Source organism: Cervus canadensis, chromosome 30, assembly GCF_019320065.1.
Source record: "Cervus canadensis isolate Bull #8, Minnesota chromosome 30, ASM1932006v1, whole genome shotgun sequence".
Lineage (NCBI taxonomy): Eukaryota > Metazoa > Chordata > Mammalia > Artiodactyla > Cervidae > Cervus > Cervus canadensis.
Window position 1 is genome coordinate 8190527 of NC_057415.1, and position 17934 is coordinate 8208460.

The following is a 17934-nucleotide window of genomic DNA, read 5'->3' on the forward strand; positions in this document are numbered from 1 at the left end:
TTTATGGTATCAGCAGCATAAAACTATTCCCTGATGTGCACAAGGACACCTGGGATAGAGTAACACTGAGTTACTAATGTATGATCAGGAGTGGGACAATGCCTGCAACAGTTGAAGAAATTACTAGACACAATGATCCAAACAGGGAAGGGAAGATAAGACAAATAGTATTGTCTCCACGTAAACAATTATTATAAATAAGTAATACATTAAAATCTCCATGAAGACATACATTTTAAGGGAAAATCATACTTAAAGAATATGTATAAAAATTTAATAGCACATGTAAATCCATGGCTGATTTATGTCAATGTATGGCAAAAACCACTACAATGTTGTAAAGTAGTTAGCCTCCAACTGATAAAAATAAATGGAAAAAAAAATAAAGTCACATAGAGAAAAATCTGTGACATTAAGATTAAAAAAAAAAACTTAATAGATGTCACCCCAGGTGGTAGTATTATGGATTTGTTTTATTTTCTTCTTCTGCCCCGTAAATGCTAAAGTGTTTATGTGTACTATATTTTATAATTATTTGCATGCATACACGTAGATTTTCAGAGGTAGCAAATGAGGGGAAAGAAAGTCACAAAGGGAACACAGAACCTCAAAGGTGGGTGTCGGTGTTCCTCAGCTATAGGTCGAGTGTTGGCTGCCTTGGGTCATTTATTTTTAGAGACCACTGGTAGAACCCCTGTCCTCCTCCTCTGCCCACCAACTGCATAAGCCAGAGGTGGACACCCTGGAGTACAGCTGGAGTCTTTCCTAGGAAGGAAATTTGTGGGTTTTCTAAAATTCATCGTTTTCTAAATACTGAATGTTTCGCCTCTCCTTCCGTTCTCCCTCCCAGTCGTTCCCACATCCGGCAGGGGAGGGTGCTTCTGGGCCAACATGTGGGCGTTGGGTGGCCCAGCTCTGATGGCCCCGTTCCCCGTGGCTTCTCTCTCTGCAGGCGGTTCTTCAAGGACATGCCCCACAATGCACTCGACAAAAAGTCCAACTTCGAGCTCTTGGAGTAAGTTCTGGGACTGGCCGCAGCCTCTCCTCCCCTCCTCCTCCTGCTCCTTTTGCTCGCCTCCCACACACACCCCCCCAGACCAGAGCCAGGCTAGGGCCACCTCCCTGCTGTGCTCACCTTTCCCTGAGTGGCCGAAGTCCTGAGCTGCGGATACAGAAAGTATTAGTCACTCAGTCTTGTCCAGTTCTTTGCAACCCCATGGACGGTAGCCCACCAGGCTCCTCTGTCCATGGAATTCTCCAGGCAAGAATACTGGAGTGGGTTACCATTCCCTTTTCCAAGGGATCTTCCTGACCTCGGGATCGAACCTGGGTCTCCCGCAATGTGGGCAGTTCTTTACCATTTGAGCCACCAAAGGGGACTCAAATGCTGCTTTTTCCCCCTTACTTTCAGGAAAGAAGTGGGCCTGGACCTGTTTTTCCCAAAGCAAATGCAAGAGAACCTAAAGGTGAGGAAACCAGTGGATGAAGAGCCCAGAAAGACTCCCTTCATGTCTCCCTTATGTCCCCCAAGGATTAGATCTGTAAGGGATGGAGCTGGGGACCCTTGGGGAAGCCAGGGTGTCTCTGGTGCCTTAGGCCATCTGGACCTGGGACTGCTCCATGCATTCCATGGGCCCGTCTGTGTCCCAGAATCAAGAAACCCTGCTCTAGTTCCACATCAGAGGCCAGTTAGCTCTATGACCTGAACACCGGGGGTGCTACCACACCTGCCTCCCTCCCAGGGCCATGGTGAGCTCCCTTGAGACCACAGGTGTAAGAGATCACCACTGCCCTCACGGTCTACAGAGGCCTAAGGACTGGCCTACAGCAGCGCGCAGGCCTGCGGTGAGATCCTAAGGGAAGGAATCGGGCCCCGCTCACCCCTGACCCTCTCGCCCAGCCCAAGCAGTTCCGGAAGATGATCCAGCAGACGTTCCAGCAGTACGCCTCGCTCCGGGAGGAGGAGTGCGTCATGAAGTTCTTCAACACCCTCGCAGGCTTCGCCAACATTGACCAGGAGACCTATCGCTGTGAACTCATTGTAACGCCACTCTCTCTTCATTCTCCCCCTGACCCAAATCCCAAGCCTCTCAGGAGAGCAGGCCACGAGGGCAACTCAGGGTGGGAGTGGGGGTCGAGACAACCCTCCAACCTGCTGCTTGTAGGTTCTGTAGCCCCAGGACCTCCCCCAGTATATCTGAAAATGCAACTAACGCTAAGCCACTTGCTTGCGGAAGGGAGCTGAAACCTTGGCTCCAACTCTAGGAGGAGGTGGGCAGTGCTGGCAGAGTGTTGGGAGTGGGGTGATCTGTATGGTGGGAGGTTAGGATGGAAGGAGCTGGAGGGCCCAGGAGACATGGCTTGTGTCGAGCTAGTGAGCTGTTTTCAAGCCTCTGAAGTACGGGCGGGCAGAGCAGAGGCAACAGCCTGCGTCTCCTTTGATTCCAGCAAGGATGGAACATCACTGTGGACCTGGTCATCGGCCCTAAGGGCATCCGCCAGCTGACAAGTCAAGATGCAAAGGTAGAGAGCGATGGGGTAGGGAGGGGGCAGGCCCCACCCAGCTCCAGGCAGAGCGTGCTTCCCCTTTTGGCTGCCTCCCATCCTGGCCTGTCCCATCGGTTCTTCCGCCCCATTGCTGACAGCAGAGAGGCTCTTGGTATCAGCAGCTGTGGGGAGGCTATTTGGGATAACGGCATGGGGAGCGTGGGTCTCTACATCCCTGGGACTGTCCCTGGCACAGAGGGGCTGGAGACAGGTGTGGTTAAGGTGGGGGAGGGGAAGAGGGAAGGGTACTACTGTTGCTCTTCTGGCAATAGTAGTTGCTTTTTTAATGGCATATGGGGCTATCATGTCCCTGGGAGTCAGAAGAACGAGGTCCAGCCCTGGCCCTACCAGCAGCTTGGCATGACTGTGGCAAACCCTGACTCTTTCGAGGCTCATTTTTCCTTCTGCAAGGGGCTTGGGCTAGGTGATCCTTCTAACCTGAATAGTCTTTGATTCCCTCTTCATCCCTGCCGAGAGACTCCAATGCCTAGTTCTTCCTCGCTCCCCACCCCCACCCCATACTGATCAATCCTCCTGGCCCGATCCCAAGAATGGGGTGGTCTGAAGGAACCCCTCCGTTCCCACAGCCCACCTGCCTGGCCGAATTCAAGCAGATCAAGTCCATCAGGTGCCTCCCTCTGGAGGAAGGCCAGGCGGTACTGCAGCTGGGCATCGAAGGCGCTCCACAGGTGAGCATCTCTGAGAACATTGGGCATGCTTGCTCAGGCCATCCTGGCTAGGGCTTCCCTGGCTGCTGAGATCTTGTTAAGTAAAGGGCACCTATTTCTTAGACCAGGTAGCAGAATGATGTCAAACTAAGGAAAAGTACATCAGGAAGCAAAACTGTTGTTAAAAATTGCAAGAAAGACGTTGTAGGAAGTTTGGGGGAGGGCCGGAGTAAAGTGACCAGAAATCAAGGTCCAGATCAGAGGTCTAACTGTGAACAAGTAACAGTGCCTCAGAACCAACGCCTTGGGGACCCAGGGCTTGTTGTAGGTGGGAGAATGAGAGAGACCTCAGACCACAAACAGGTCGTATGCCTGTCCTTTCATCCACGTGTGCTCTGCCCCACTCCCTCCCTCTTCCCTTCTCTCCATTTCTGCTCAAGCATACAAGGCATGTGCTATACACTCAGTGGCTAGAAAAAGGAATTCCCTTCCTGGAGTGTAAGGTCAATTGGGCAGGGTGACGAGAGCTCCCCCTGGTGGCAACGGGGAATGCAAGCCGAGCCCCAGAAGAGCTGGTGGAGTCCAGGCAGGCCATGGTTAGGAGTCCTGCAGTCCCGTGGAGTTGACTCTAGCCAAGGCTCTGGGGTCTCATCCTTGGCTGGTCTCTTCCCTGCAGTCCTTGTCCATCAAAACCTCCTCTCTGGCAGAGGCCGAGAACATGGCTGACCTCGTAGATGGTTACTGCCGGCTGCAAGGAGAGCACAACGGCTCTCTCATCATTCGAGCCAAGAAAGGTGTGTTTCCACTTCAAGGTAACCTGGCCCAGCAGGCAGTGGGTGGCATACCCGAGCCAAGCCTCCAGGGAGGAGCAGGAGAAGCTAAACCATTGGCGGATATGTGAATGAAGAGCCTTTGGAAGTATGGGGAGGAGCTCACCCAGCCCTGCCGGACACTCCCTGTGACCCCATCCCAGATCCTTGGCTAAAGCCCTGGCCCCGCTGACCAAGGGCGGCGCGGGGTGCGGGGGGCAAATTCTGATGGAGAGATGTTTGTCACCCTGGGAAGATCAAAGCTGTTCCCAGAACATGGCTGGTCCGTCCTGTTTGGGGATGGAAGCAGAAAGCAAGGGTCAGGCTGGGACGTGTGACAGTGGCAGAGAAAGTCTGAGAGTTTCTTCTGCTAAAAGGATTCCAGTTCAGGGCAACTGCCTATCCAGCTTCCACTCCGACTCTCAGGGGCCATAGAGTGGCGGGAGGGGTCTTCCGCCTGTCGGCTGGTAGAAGCAATGAGGTCCGTCATCCATCTGGGGCACTGAGGCCCTGGTTCCAGCTCCCCTTCTTTCTCTCCTCTCCCCAGATGCTGAGAAGCGGAACAGTCTGCCCCAGATCCCCACGCTGTGAGTACAACCAACCGAGAGGCGGAGAACTGGCCCTGCCCTCAGCCGGGGTCTTCCTTAGGAAGGCAGACCGAACGGGGGCCTCCCCCGCCACGGTTTCCAGTTTCTGGCCCCCAGGAGAAAATGCTGGAATTCCAGCATTTCACAAGTGGTTATTTTTCACCAGTAAATTTCTCCCAGTAAATTCGTGCGGGGTTATTCCTGTGCCCTAAAGCCTCCTGGCACCATCTTGGGCGGGGGAGGTGGGAGGGATTGCTGCTGTCCCCTTAGGTGGGGCTAGTGGTAAAGAACCTGCCTGCCAGTGTAAGAGACATGGGTTCAATCCCTGGGTGGGGAAGATCCCCTGGAGAAGGGCATGGCAACCCACTCCAGTACTCTTGCCTGAAGAATCCCAGGGACAGAGGAGCCTGGCAGGCTACAGTCCACAGGGTAGCAGAATCGGACACAACTGAAACGACTTAGCAAGCAAACCTCCCTCCTGTCTCCTGGTGGCCTGGGCCATGCTCCCAGCTTAGCGCCATCAGAACAGGCAGGGTGGAAGGGAGGGGGAGGATGAGGCTGCCCTGGGGGGCACTGCCAGGCTCTGAGCTCACTGGGCTCCTGCCCTGTCCTCTCCTCCTGTAGAAACCTGGAGGCTCGGCGGCCCCACCTTTCAGAAAGCTGCAGCATAGGTAAGCCTGCCCACCTGCTGTCCTCTGTCCGCACCCAGAGCCTCCCTTCTGCCTGCTCTTGTGGCATCCCGAAGGATTCTCTCAAAGTTACAGAAAAATGAACTTCCCCTATGACTGTTCAGTGACAGCTAAAAATATCATAATAGCTAACATGTATTGGGCGGGGCTTCCCTTGGGTCTCAGTGGTAAAGAACTGACCTGCCAATGAAAGAGACACAAGAGACTTAGGTTCGATCACTGGGTCGGGAAGATCGCTGGAGAAGGAAACTGCAATCCACTCCAGTATTCTTGCCTGGAGAATCCCATGGCCAGAGGAGCCTGGTGGGCTACAGTCCGTGGGGTTGAAAAGAGTTGGACACAACTGCTAAACTGAGTGTGAGCGCGAACATGTATTAGGCAGCTAGTACGGGCACCATGTTTGTCTTGGTCAGCTCAGGCTTCATAAAAAGCCACAGACTGGGGGGCTTAAACAACAGACATTGATTTCTGACAGCTCTGGAGGTGGAAGTCCAAGATCAGGGTGCCAGTGTGGTGGGGCCCTGGTGAGGGCTCTCTTCCCGGCTTGCAGACGGCCACCTTCTCTGTGTCCTCATGTGCTGGACAGATGGAGAGCTCTGGTCTCTCTTCTTCTAAGGACATTCATCCCACCGTGGGGGCCCCACCCTCATGACCTCATCTAACCCTAATCATCTCCCAAAGACCCCTTCCAACACCACCACCACTCCTGGGGTCAGGGTTTCAACATATGCATTTGAGGGGACACAAGCATTCAGTTCATGACAGTGTTAAATACATAATCGGTATTGTTTTCTTTAATATTTACATTCCCCAGAAATAGACATTTCACGGAAAGGAAAGCAGATTAAAGGAGATGAACCAACTTGCCCTAAATAATAGCCAGGCAGCAGCAAGGAGGGATTCAGGCCAAGGACCCTGGACCCTGTGGCCACCCAGATACCTGGGATGGAAACCCGTTCTCCCCTGGCTCCTCCCCACATCCCTCCCAGTGATGTCAGCTTAGTTCCACTGACCTGTGGTGGGCGGGGCAGGAGGGGGTCTCACACTTGGTTCCTGGTTCCCTCCTCCAAGGCATCTTGCCCATGGGGTGTCCTCCTGTCATTTCAGAATCAGACATCTATGCTGAGATCCCTGACGAGACCCTGCGAAGACCAGGAGGTAGATCCCTGACTGCTCCCCACCCCATGTCAACCACCGCCAGGGCCGTGGGAAGTGACATCTGGGGACACATGTGACATCACAGGGGGACTTTCTTTCCTTCCTGTGTCATCTTCCACGTGTGTCTCAGCCAGGGACACAGCTGAGTGAGGCACCTGTGATTTGAAAGCAGAGATCATGGTTTTTATCCCGTCACCATTGACCTTTGGTGTGTCTGTGGTGGAGAGGTGTGCTAAGTGCGTGGACATGGGGCTTAGCTTTCCCAAGTCTGAGACAATGGAACCTTCTAGAGCCCCTTTCCCAGCCTAGCCCCTGCTTCCTGGCCGAGGTGTTGGTGGGGGAGGTCTGGTTACACCTGGGCAGAAGGGGGCGGAGCCCAGTGTTAGAGCCTCTGGATACTCAGAATCCCAGGGATGTGGGCACTCCGCATCCCCAGGGACGTAGATTCTTGGATTCCCAGGGGGTGCCAACCAGTTTATGTGCCCCAGGACTGTCTGCTCTATCACCTGTGCAGGCCCACAGTATGGCATCACCCGGGAAGATGTGGTCCTGAATCGTATTCTCGGTGAAGGCTTTTTTGGGGAGGTCTATGAAGGTGTCTACACAAATCACGTGAGTTCGTGATACCCAAGTTCTGCTCTTTGGTAGACAGAGAAAGGAGCTCAAATACTCTAGTGCTGGGGGAGGGTGTGCCCTGGTGCGTGGAGCTTCACGCATTTGGCCTTTGCAGCGTTTATGAAATACACAGGGAGTGATGAAAACAAGAGTCATTTCCCAGGAAGGTAGCAATAGCAGGGATCGGAAGAGAGGCAACAGCCATGGGGCATGGGTCGAGGCTGGCAGTGGGGACTGACGCTTATGGGAGAAGGTGAAGGGGGAAACTCCATGTGAAGCCGTTGCGAGAAAGGGAAGGTGGGCTCCAAGACCGCCAATGGGGCTGGACAAGTCTGCCTTTGTGTTTGTTCTTCAACCAGGCCTGGGGGAAAGGCAAAATTGTAAAATCCAACAATAAAGAGAAAAAGACCTGGATGCCATGTCCAATGATGGCCTTGTATGTGACCTGCACACACCCGCTAACTTTGGGCAGGTCACGTGGACCCCCAGCCTCCGTGTCCTCACCTGGACAGCCAGCGCCTCAAGGGATCTGATCTTCAATGTTCCTCCAGTCCAAATGTACCCTGATCAGGAGGAAGGGGGTGTGGATGAGAGGAGGGAAAGAGATAGGAAGTGCAGGCTTTGCAGAGACCGAGACATCACCTGTCTCCTGGGGATGCCAGGGTAGGGAGCTCTGGGCAGGACTGAGGATCCGGGACACACTGTCATTGCAGAAAGGGGAGGTGATCAATGTGGCTGTGAAGACCTGTAAGAAAGACTGCACTCTGGATAACAAGGAGAAGTTCATGAGTGAGGCAGGTAGGTGTCCCTGGGGAAAAACCAGCACGGGGGCTGGAAGAAAGCCCGGAGACTATGCAGACCAGGAGGCGGAAAGGGGTCGAAGCATCTGCAGTGGAGGTCGGGGAGACAATGGACAGAGCTGACATCCACAGGGGGAACAGGATGCACCCCTGGCTTAGGGTCCAGCCAGCAGAGTTTGATTCTTGCTTTGGACCTTGGAGGCACTGGAGCACCTATCTTTAACCCCTAACCCTTAGTCCCTAGCCCCTAAACCAAACCCTTCACCCTAACCCTAACACCTAACTGCTAACCATAACACCTAACCAGAACCCTAACAGTAAACTCTACCCTAACCCTAAACCTAAACACTAGCCCAAACCCTAACCCTAATCCCTAACCATAACCCTAAATGCTAACCCTAACCCCTAAACCTAATCCCAACCCCTGACCCTAAACCTAACTCCTAACCCTAACCCTCTCACTCCCACTTGCAGTGATCATGAGGAACCTGGACCACCCACACATCGTGAAGCTGATCGGCATCATCGAAGAGGAGCCCACCTGGATCATCATGGAACTGTACCCCTATGGAGAGGTGAGCTGGAGGGCCAAGGAGGACCCCTGTGATGATAGCTGGACTGTAGTGGAGCAACACCTGGGGAGGGGGCGGCCAGGGAGGATGCATTCAGAGCCAGGGGCCCTTAACTCCCGGCTGAAACAGCCCCAAGGCTGTTTGGAGAGGAAGTTGCCAGTTTCTGCTGCCATCCTGGGTGTGCCCTCCCCCACCCCCAGCTCCACGCCCAGGCCGGGAGCTGAATCCTCAGGGCACCTTCCCTTTCCTGCAGCTGGGCCACTACCTGGAGCGAAACAAGAACATCCTGAAGGTGCTCACTCTTGTCCTGTACGCACTGCAGATCTGCAAGGCCATGGCCTACCTGGAGAGCATCAACTGTGTCCACAGGTGGGGCTGGGGAGGGGCCTGGAGAAGGTGGGGTCACGCACACACCAGGGTTGAAGGCCTGGCTTTGGTCCCACTTAGGGGGGCTTGAGCACCTTCTTGGGACCCATGTCCTCCTGTAAAAGTACAACAGCCGGAGGTCCCTCCCAGGATTGCTAGCAAAAGGCAATCTGAAATCGGGGGTGTCTGCCTGTAACTCAGTAGCCTGCATCCCTGTGGGTGCAGGAAATCACTTCCCTGCTCGCCGCTCACTTGTTCTCTGGCATTTCCATTTGCACCCAGCCTAGCAGGAGAGACTGGGTTCTGGCAGCACGAGGACAATCCTGGGGTCCCAGGCCTTCCAGCCCAAGTGAGTGGCACTGCCCTGGTCCCTGACACCTCCAAACTGCCAAGTCCAGTCCTCTGTCTGACTGTGGCGCTGGTCCCTTCTCCACCCAGCTTTGTCCCCTTCCCTGAAGGGAGGTCCCCATCATGGGGGATATGATCCTCTGGAGGAGACAGAGTTCAGTTCAGTTCAGTTGCTCAGTTGTGTCCAACTCTTTGTGACCCCATAGACTGTAGCACACCAGGCTTCCCTGTCCATAACCATCTCCTGGAGCTTGCTCAAACTCATGTCCATTGAGTCAGTAATGCCATCCAACCATCTCATCCTCTGCCATCCTCTTCTCCTGCTTTCCATCTTTCCCAGCATTAGGGTCTTTTCCAGTGAGTCAGTTCTTCACATCAGGTGGCCAAAGTATCAGAGTTTCATTTTCAGCATCAGTCCTTCCAATTAATGTTCAGGACTGAATTCCTTTAGGATTGACTGATTTGATCTCCTTGCAGTCCAAGGGACTCTTAAGAGTCTTCTCCAACACCACAGTTCAAAAGCATCAATTCTTCAGTGCTCAACTCTCTTTATGGTCCAGCTCTCAGACCCATACATGACTACTGGAAAAACCATAGCTTTGACTAGAGGGACCTTTGTTGGCAAAGTAATGTCTCTGCTTTTTAATATTCTGTCTAGGTTGGTCATAGCTTTTCTTTCAAGGAGCAAGCATCTTTTAATTTCACGGCTGCAGTCACCACCTGCAGTGATTTTGTAGCCCAAGAAAACAGAGTCTGTCACTGTTTCCATTGTTTCCCCATCTATTTGCCATGAAGTGATGGGACCGGATGCCATGATCTTCATTTTTTGAATGTTCAGTTTTAAGCCAACTCTTTCACTTTCATCAAGAGGCTCTTTAGTTCTTCACTTTCTGCCATAAGGGTGATGTCATCTGCATAACTGAGGTTATTGATATTTCTCTCCGCAATCTTGATTCCAGCTTGTGCTTCATCCAGCCCAGCATTTTGCATAATGTACTCTGCATATAATTTAAATAAGCAGGTGAAAATATACAGCCTTGACGTACTCCTTTCCCAATTTGGAACCAGTCCGTTGTTCCATGTTGGGTTCTAACTGTTGCTTCTTGACCTGTATACAGGTTTCTCAGGAGGCAGGTAAGGTGGTCTGGTATTCCCATCTCTTTAAGAATTTTCCACAGTTTGTTGTGATCCATGCAGTCAAAGGCTTTGGTGTAGTCAACAAAGAAGTAGATGTTTTTCTGGAACTCTCTTGCTTTTTCTATGATCCAGCTCAAAGCCCTGGGGTGAACAGGTGAATTCTTCAGTCCAACGCCATCCCGCTCAGATATGGGGCCATGTGGGTGACACTATGCACAGCGACGTTGGGGGATGTGAATATTCATCCCCTCATTCATTCACTCACTCGTGAATATTCGTCCCCTCATTCATTTACTCACTTGTGAATATTCATCCCCTCATTCATTCACTCACTTGTGAATATTCATCCCCTCATTCATTCACTCACTTGTGAATATTCATCCACTCACTCATTCACTCACTTGTGAATATTCATCCCCTCATTTATTCACTCACTCGTGCAGCAAACATGATGGAACTCTTCCTGTGGGCCTCCAGGCAGTGTCCTAAACTCTGGGATTAAGTCACAATCAAAACAAACAGAAACAAACTTTTCCTTTTAAAGCTCATCTTCTAGCATCTTCTAGGGAGAATAATCATGGGGCAAAGTGATGTAATAGATTTGCATCCTTGTGTGATGTTATTGTCAGGCTTTGAAGTCATCTTTTCAATAACAAAGACAAACAGTGGGGTGTAGAACCTGCCTGGGAGAAGCAAGAGATAGCCAGTTTGGGGTTAGAAGTGATGTGGGGATTCAAGATGACTGAGTCAGCGAGGGCTCCCAGGGTGGGGATGGAATTGGGGGGGTGCGAGGTCAGCTCTGGGCGGCGCCTCTCACCTGCCAGCTGCCACCCGTGTTCCTCCAGCTCCTGCCCCGCTCTCCTCTCCATACCAGGGGTTCCTGAGGACTCTGCGCCACGGCTCAGGGGCGTGTAGCCTTTAGGGGGTCCTGGCTCTCCCAGTGCCCCCTGGAAGTGAACTGTGAGCAGCTGTGGGGTCGCAGAACAAGGAGAGGTTAATTGTGATCAGGAAAGTGGTCGGGCTTCCTCCCTGAAGTGTCAGCAGGGTGACGGCATCCCCAGCAGAGGGGACAATACATGCAGTGACTGGAGCAAATACAGGGAACACAAGACAGGCTTGGAGGTGGAGATGCATGAGAAGGGATGGGTGATGGGGCTCAGCAGCGAGATGGAGGGAGGCAACCAGGGCGTGTGAGCAGCCGGGAAGAGCAGCCAAGGCTCCTGCCTGAGCCAAGTTCCAGCAAGACGAGTTGTGGGGCCAGGAAGGGCTGACCCACAGAAGCTGCTTGATTCTCCTCCGGAGGCTGGGGCCCTGAAGCTCTCTTCTCCTCTGCCTCTCTGTCCATCTGTCCATCTGTCTGTCCCCCTGAAGTATTATGAACCACCTCACCCTGGTCTTTGCCTCCTTCCAGGGACATCGCTGTCCGGAACATCCTGGTGGCCTCCCCTGAGTGTGTGAAGCTGGGGGACTTCGGCCTTTCCCGATACATTGAGGATGAGGAGTATTACAAAGGTGAGGTGGGGGCTGTGTTACAGCTTTGTCCCTGGAGGGCATCCCTGAAGCCAAAATGCCCCCCGACTGATTATAAGGCAAGTCTAGGCCAACAGTCTCTGGAGAGTAAGCTGCCTTTCTGGATAAGTCTGGATCATTCTTCTCTAAGAGCTCCCATAAACCTTTCGTCCACCCACAGCCTCTGTGACCCGTCTACCAATCAAATGGATGTCCCCCGAATCCATCAACTTCCGCCGCTTCACGACCGCCAGCGATGTCTGGATGTTTGGTGAGCAGACTCTCCATAGGGCGTGGACAAGGGTTTGATTACCCCTCTGTGACCAGGATAACAGGGGGCACAAGAAGCAGGGGCCTGGACCCTCAGATTCTGTTTTGCTGCCACCACTGAGGAGTCCCAGAGGTGGGGAGTCAGTGGTGGATTGGGGGTGACACGAGCTAAGGGCCAGCCTGCATTCATCTTCATGGAAAAGGCTCTTGATAGGAGCGTGAGCTCCCCCAAACAGCCCCAGGACTGAGGTGAGGCCACCCCGCAGGGGAGCCTCAAAGGCAGAACTGAGCTCCTCTCTGAGGAGAAGATGCAGGGTGAGGAGAGAGGAAAACCAGGTGATGGACAGCCACTTAAAAGGCACACAGCCATATAGATTCTCTGTCTCAGGTCTCCACAGCCTGCCCAGTACAACCTTATTATTCTTCTTCCCATTTTCCAGACAAGGAAACTGAGGCTCAGCAAGTCAGGGGCTTGCTCATGATCACACAGGCAGCAAGTGTTGGCTTTAGGCTTCGTATGCCAGCTTCCTGATGGAGGCGTCACTCCCTCCTGGTGGTCCCAGTGAAGCTCCTTTGACGGTCCCCTTCTCCAGAATCCTAACAGCTCCATGTGGAAAGGACCTGGGTGTGGGAGCTTAGTTCACTTACAATCATAGGCGATTGGTCCCTTAGCAGACCACCACGTGGGCAGGACCCCTGGGATGCTATCTATAGAGGAGAGAGGGGAACTCAGGGTGGTCCCCAGCAGGCGCTGAGTGTTGACTACGCGGCTATCTCTGGGGAGGGTGGGCTGCCTCTCCGGGTTCGAGTCCCCTCAGCTCAGGCCCTGAGCCCTCTCTTCCTGCCTGCAGCTGTGTGCATGTGGGAAATCCTGAGCTTCGGAAAGCAGCCCTTCTTCTGGCTGGAGAACAAGGATGTCATTGGGGTGCTGGAGAAGGGGGACCGGCTGCCCAAGCCTGACCTCTGCCCGCCCATTCTCTACACCCTCATGACCCGCTGCTGGGACTACGACCCCAGTGAACGACCCCGCTTCAGCGAGCTCGTGTGCAGCCTCAGGTGAGCAAGGAGATGGGTGTGTGGCGGGGAGGACTGCAAGCCCAGGGCCCCCTGAGAGCACGTCTCCTCTTCAGCAGTGCATAGAGGTTTATAGCTGTGTGTGCTCAGTCACTAAGTCACGTCTAGCTCTTTGCGACCCCATGAAGTGTAGCCCACCAGGCTCTTCTGTCCATGGGATTCCCCAGGCAAGAATACTGGAGTGGGTAGCCATTCCCTTCTCCAGTGGATCTTTCTGACTCAGGGATCAAACCAGGGTCTCCTGCATTACAGGGAGATTCTTTACCATTGGGGGCCACATAAAAGTAGGTAGGGGGCTATATTTGGCCTGTGGGCCTGGTTTGCTGGCTCCTACTTTAAGGAACCCAATGCTTAATTAACATGAAATACTACAGCTTTAAACACTGTAGGCAACTTGTGGGCATTTTTTTTAGAAAATCATCCCCAGAAACTGCCACATGGGAAGGCACCACAGGAGAAGCTGGGAATCCCAGGTCCGGGCAATGGGAATCTTTGAAAAAAATTTGCACAGTGTGAGAGCTGGGAGTTAAGTTTTACTGCGGGCAAAATGAGGACTGCAGACCTGGGAGACAACATTTCAGATAGCTCTGAGAAACTGCTCAGAAGAGGTGAAGGGGGAACCAGCTTATAAGAAGTTTTGCAACAAAGGGCAGGTTGTCTGAACAGCAAACAATTATTGTTAATTAAAGAAAACCAGATACCCAAGTTAAGGAATTGAGTGCTTATCTATGTATGGGAAGATGCGAGAGTCTGGGGGTCACAGGAATATGCAACCTTTGATATGCATCTCAGCTCTCTGGGGCCAGTATCCTGTGTTTTCACATCCTGAGTTTCCTCAGGGCTCACCGTAGGGAGTGGCTGCAGTTTGATGGCTCCTAGATGGCAGGTTTTCTTTCCTTCCTGAGTTCCCTCAGGGCTCACCACCTCACTATCCGTGGTGGAGGCAATTGCTGATGACTGTGACATCCTTGTTTACTGATATGGCGGGAAATATTCATTTCTCGGAATGATACTGCATTTGTTTATAGGCAGGGCTCCATAAACAAGCCGTATCATGAATTTTTGTATTGCACACAATAGAATGCATGTAAATCTGAAAACAAGGTACTAAATATTATATATTTAGTAGTGCTATTTAGAGCTTCCCTGGTGGCTCAGATGATAAAGAATCCACCTGCAATGCAGGAGACCTGGGTTCGATCCCTGGGTTGGGAAGATCCCCTGGAGGAGGGCATGGCAACCCACTCCAGTATTCTTGCCTGGAGAATCCCCATGGACAGAGGAGCCTGGTGGGCTACAGTCCATGGGGTCGCAAAGAGCTGGACACGACGGAAAACTAAGCAGAGCACTGTGCTATTTAAAATGATTAAACAAGGCAACTTAAGTGATGCAGACAAACTTCAACACTGCGTGAAGTGGCCGTCTCCATTCCCAAGGGCCAGAACAGTGGCAAATGGGAGCGGAAGGTAGGACGCTTTTATAGAATAAAGAATAAGGAACAAGGAAGAGATAATTAGAGAATGAATAGGGAATAGGAAACAACTGTAAAGCTGAATGGGCTTCCATGGTGGCTGAGATGTTAAAAAATCTGCCTGTAATGCAGGAGACCTGGGTTCAATCCCTGGGTAGGGAAGATCCCCTGGAGGAGGACATGGCAACCCACTCCAGCATTCTCGCCTGGAGAGTCTGCATGGACAGAGCCGTGTGACAGGCTGCAGTCCATGGGGTTGCAAAGAGCCGGACACGACTGACCAACTAAGCACATAAAGCTGAATTGGCATTTGGATTCGTATTTGGGTTGGTTTGGGTTGGTACTTTGATTCTGGTAAAGCATAGCATTTAGAAGGATGCAAACGTTATCTGCATTTTGACCTGCTGATGCGACCCCCTGGGCAGGGGCAGCTCCATCTTGGGCCTAGAAATGTATTTCAGCAACACATGATCCCTGTCTGCAGACAATGCTCGGTACACTTGTGGATTCATGGACCCCTTGCCTTTATTCAAGTCCTTGGAGCTGTGTGATTCCCAGGTTGGGAACCACTGTTGGGTGAAAGAAAAAAAAAAAGGCAAGAAGCGTGCATTCAGCTAACCTGGGAGGGAATCCATGGCCCTTTCCCATTAGCACATACCAGGAATGTGTGGGTACCCGTTCCCATTAGCACACGCCAGGAGTGCGTAGGTTGGGGCGGCTGCAGGGTCCACAGTACTGTGGCCCGTCTCCTAGGGATCTCCCCAGTGCCCTCTGCGAAGGACGTGGGCGAGGACTTGGGAGTAGGATCCCGGCTGCAGTGGGGCACAGAGGGGAGCCCCCAGGAGTGTTTCTGACCTTGTTTCTGTCTCCTTATCTGACCTGACTTCCTGGCAGTGACATTTACCAGATGGAGAAGGACATCGCCTTAGAGCAGGAGAGGAACGCTCGCTACCGACCTCCCAAAATCTTAGAGCCCACAGCCTTCCAGGAACCCCCACCCAAGGTGAGCCTAGCCCTGAACTCATTGGCCCATCGGCCCCATGAATCACAGCAGAGCGCGGACCCTGTCCGGCCCCTCCCAGATCTGACTGTGCAGCCCCCCCTTACAATGGCGATCAGATGGGCCCCTGCGTCTTCTCAGCCCTTCCACCCAACCATCCATCAGCCCTGAGGTCAGCCCCCATCAGTCACCTCGGCAGATGGAACCTGAGACAGCCAGGGAGCAGGCACCTTGTGGGGCTGCTGGATCAGGCAGTCACCCTGGAAACATTTCCCTAGGGAGACAGCAGCACTTAGCCTTTTGGTGTTTTTAGGGACAAATTAGATTCCCTTGAAGGTACGTGGTGGGGAGCCCTGAAGTCCAGCCTCTGATGTCCATGGCATCTCTGGGTGCAGGAGCCAATGCCCTGCTGCCCCACTATTAGATGGGTGGGAACATGTCTGTAGAAGTCAGCTTGGGCTGCCATACAAGATACTACAGGCTGGGCAGCTTACACACAGACAGCGTGGAGGCTGGGAAGTCCAAGATCAAGGTGTCTGGTGAGGACTCTCTTCCTGGATGGCAGATGTGTCCTTCTCACATGTCCTCACATGGTGGGGAGAGTGAGCTCTGGTGTCTGTTATTGTTATTAATACGACTGCATGCTAAGTCGCTTCAGTCATGTCTGACTCTTTGCCACTCCATGGACTGTAGCCTGCAGGGATCCTCTGTCCATGGGATTCTCCAGGCAAGAATACCCGAGTGGGTTGCCATGGCCTCCTCTAGGGGATTTTCCCTACCCAGGAATTGAACCCACATCTCTTATTCTAATGTATAGGCAGGCGGGTTCTTTACCACCACCTGGGAAGTTCATTAATGCTACTAATAATAAGAATCATAGGAGTCCTACTCCTGTTACCTCATCTGATCCTAATTACCTCCCAAAGACCCCACCTCCAAACACCATCACCCTGGGAGTTAAGACTTCAACATATGAATGGGGTGGGTGGGGTGGGGTGGGGGGACAAACATTCAGTTCATAACAAAGCCCTGTGGGTGCTGGCCTCTTTTCGAGGTCCCCCTGATCTGCTGTGCCCTGCACCTTCCTACACTCAGGCCCAGCTCAGGTTTCATCACCTCTGGGAAGCTGCTGTGGACGCCTGGGCCTCCATGACCCACCTCTGGATGTCTGCAGCTTCCGATTACTGATTTGGCAAACTCTGCACATCCAGGGTTCACATACTGTTGAAGCCTAGCTTGAAGGATTTTGAGCATTACCTTGCTAGCTTGTGAAATGAGTGCAATTGTGTGATAGTTTGAGCATTCTTTGACACAGCCCTTCTTTGGGAATAGGATAGAAACTGATCTTTTCCAGTCCTATGGACACTGCTGAGTTTTCCAAATTTGCTGGCATATTGAGTGCAGCACTTTAACAGCATCATCTTTTAGGATTTGAAATAACTCAGCTGGAATTCCATCACCTCCACTAGTTTTGTTCACAGTAATGCTTCCTAAGCCATAGTTGGCTTCACACTCCAGGATGCCTGGCACATGCAGAGAGGCTACACAGAGACGGGTAATGCCTCCAGTTAGCAGTGACCTCCAAGAGGGCAGAGAAAACCGGCCTCTTGGTACCCTCGTGTCACTCAGCAGCAATAGATGCACAGTCAGCAGACATGAATGATTTTAATGATTGCTCTGTCCCTCGTCTTCATCATCCTGAACAAGCCTGACCCGACTCCTACCTGATATTCCCCTTGGTGAGCTGTGCTCCCTCAACAGGACAGAATGCGGGACTGACTCATCTCCATGTTCTCTCTGCAGCCCAGCCGGCCCAAGTACAGACCCCCTCCACAAACCAACCTGCTGGCACCCAAGCTGCAGTTCCAGGTAAAAACATAACTGGAGGGCTGGGGAAGTGCAGGCCTCATCTCTGTCCTTCCTGAATTTCCATCCTCGTGCTTCAGCAGAGCAGCAGTCCTAGCTGCTCAGGCAATGGAGACAGTTCTTCTTGAGTACCCAGAAAAGAACTCAAAGTGCCCAGAGATCAAAAGAATCTCATTGAACTTCTACCAGGTTGTCCTCAGTTAAGACGACTTCAACCCACATCTGTCTGTCCACAGTATTGGCTGCTGCGTGCACCCGCCTACAGCTAATTCTCTACTCCTGGCCTCCCCAACCCTGAGCAGAGCCTCTGAAAAGGAATCCAGGCAGCTGGGGACCGTTGATGTCCCCCAGAGAATGGGGCTGCTCGCTGGGGCTCCCTGCAGGGGCCCTGCTGAGAACCTCGGTAGCTGGTGGAGAGAGAGCAGGGTTCCCCCTGTGCTCTGCCCCC

General features: G+C 52.6%; 1 protein-coding gene across 5 annotated transcripts in view; it reads left to right on the forward strand.

Annotated features, from left to right (window-relative positions):
* The window catches only part of PTK2B (protein tyrosine kinase 2 beta), a 133701-nt gene that overhangs the window by 101905 nt on the left and 13862 nt on the right, over positions 1-17934 (forward strand). For all 5 annotated transcript variants that reach the window (XM_043453319.1, XM_043453322.1, XM_043453323.1 and 2 more), the window contains exons 6-23: positions 953-1015; positions 1412-1466; positions 1901-2041; positions 2449-2523; positions 3135-3236; positions 3892-4009; positions 4572-4611; positions 5236-5282; positions 6408-6458; positions 6973-7070; positions 7787-7871; positions 8348-8448; positions 8699-8814; positions 11708-11808; positions 11987-12076; positions 12927-13131; positions 15515-15623; positions 17424-17489. In XM_043453319.1, coding sequence (XP_043309254.1) covers positions 953-1015; positions 1412-1466; positions 1901-2041; positions 2449-2523; positions 3135-3236; positions 3892-4009; positions 4572-4611; positions 5236-5282; positions 6408-6458; positions 6973-7070; positions 7787-7871; positions 8348-8448; positions 8699-8814; positions 11708-11808; positions 11987-12076; positions 12927-13131; positions 15515-15623; positions 17424-17489 — 1663 coding nt within the window. The remainder of the gene's footprint in view (positions 1-952; positions 1016-1411; positions 1467-1900; positions 2042-2448; positions 2524-3134; positions 3237-3891; positions 4010-4571; positions 4612-5235; positions 5283-6407; positions 6459-6972; positions 7071-7786; positions 7872-8347; positions 8449-8698; positions 8815-11707; positions 11809-11986; positions 12077-12926; positions 13132-15514; positions 15624-17423; positions 17490-17934) is intronic.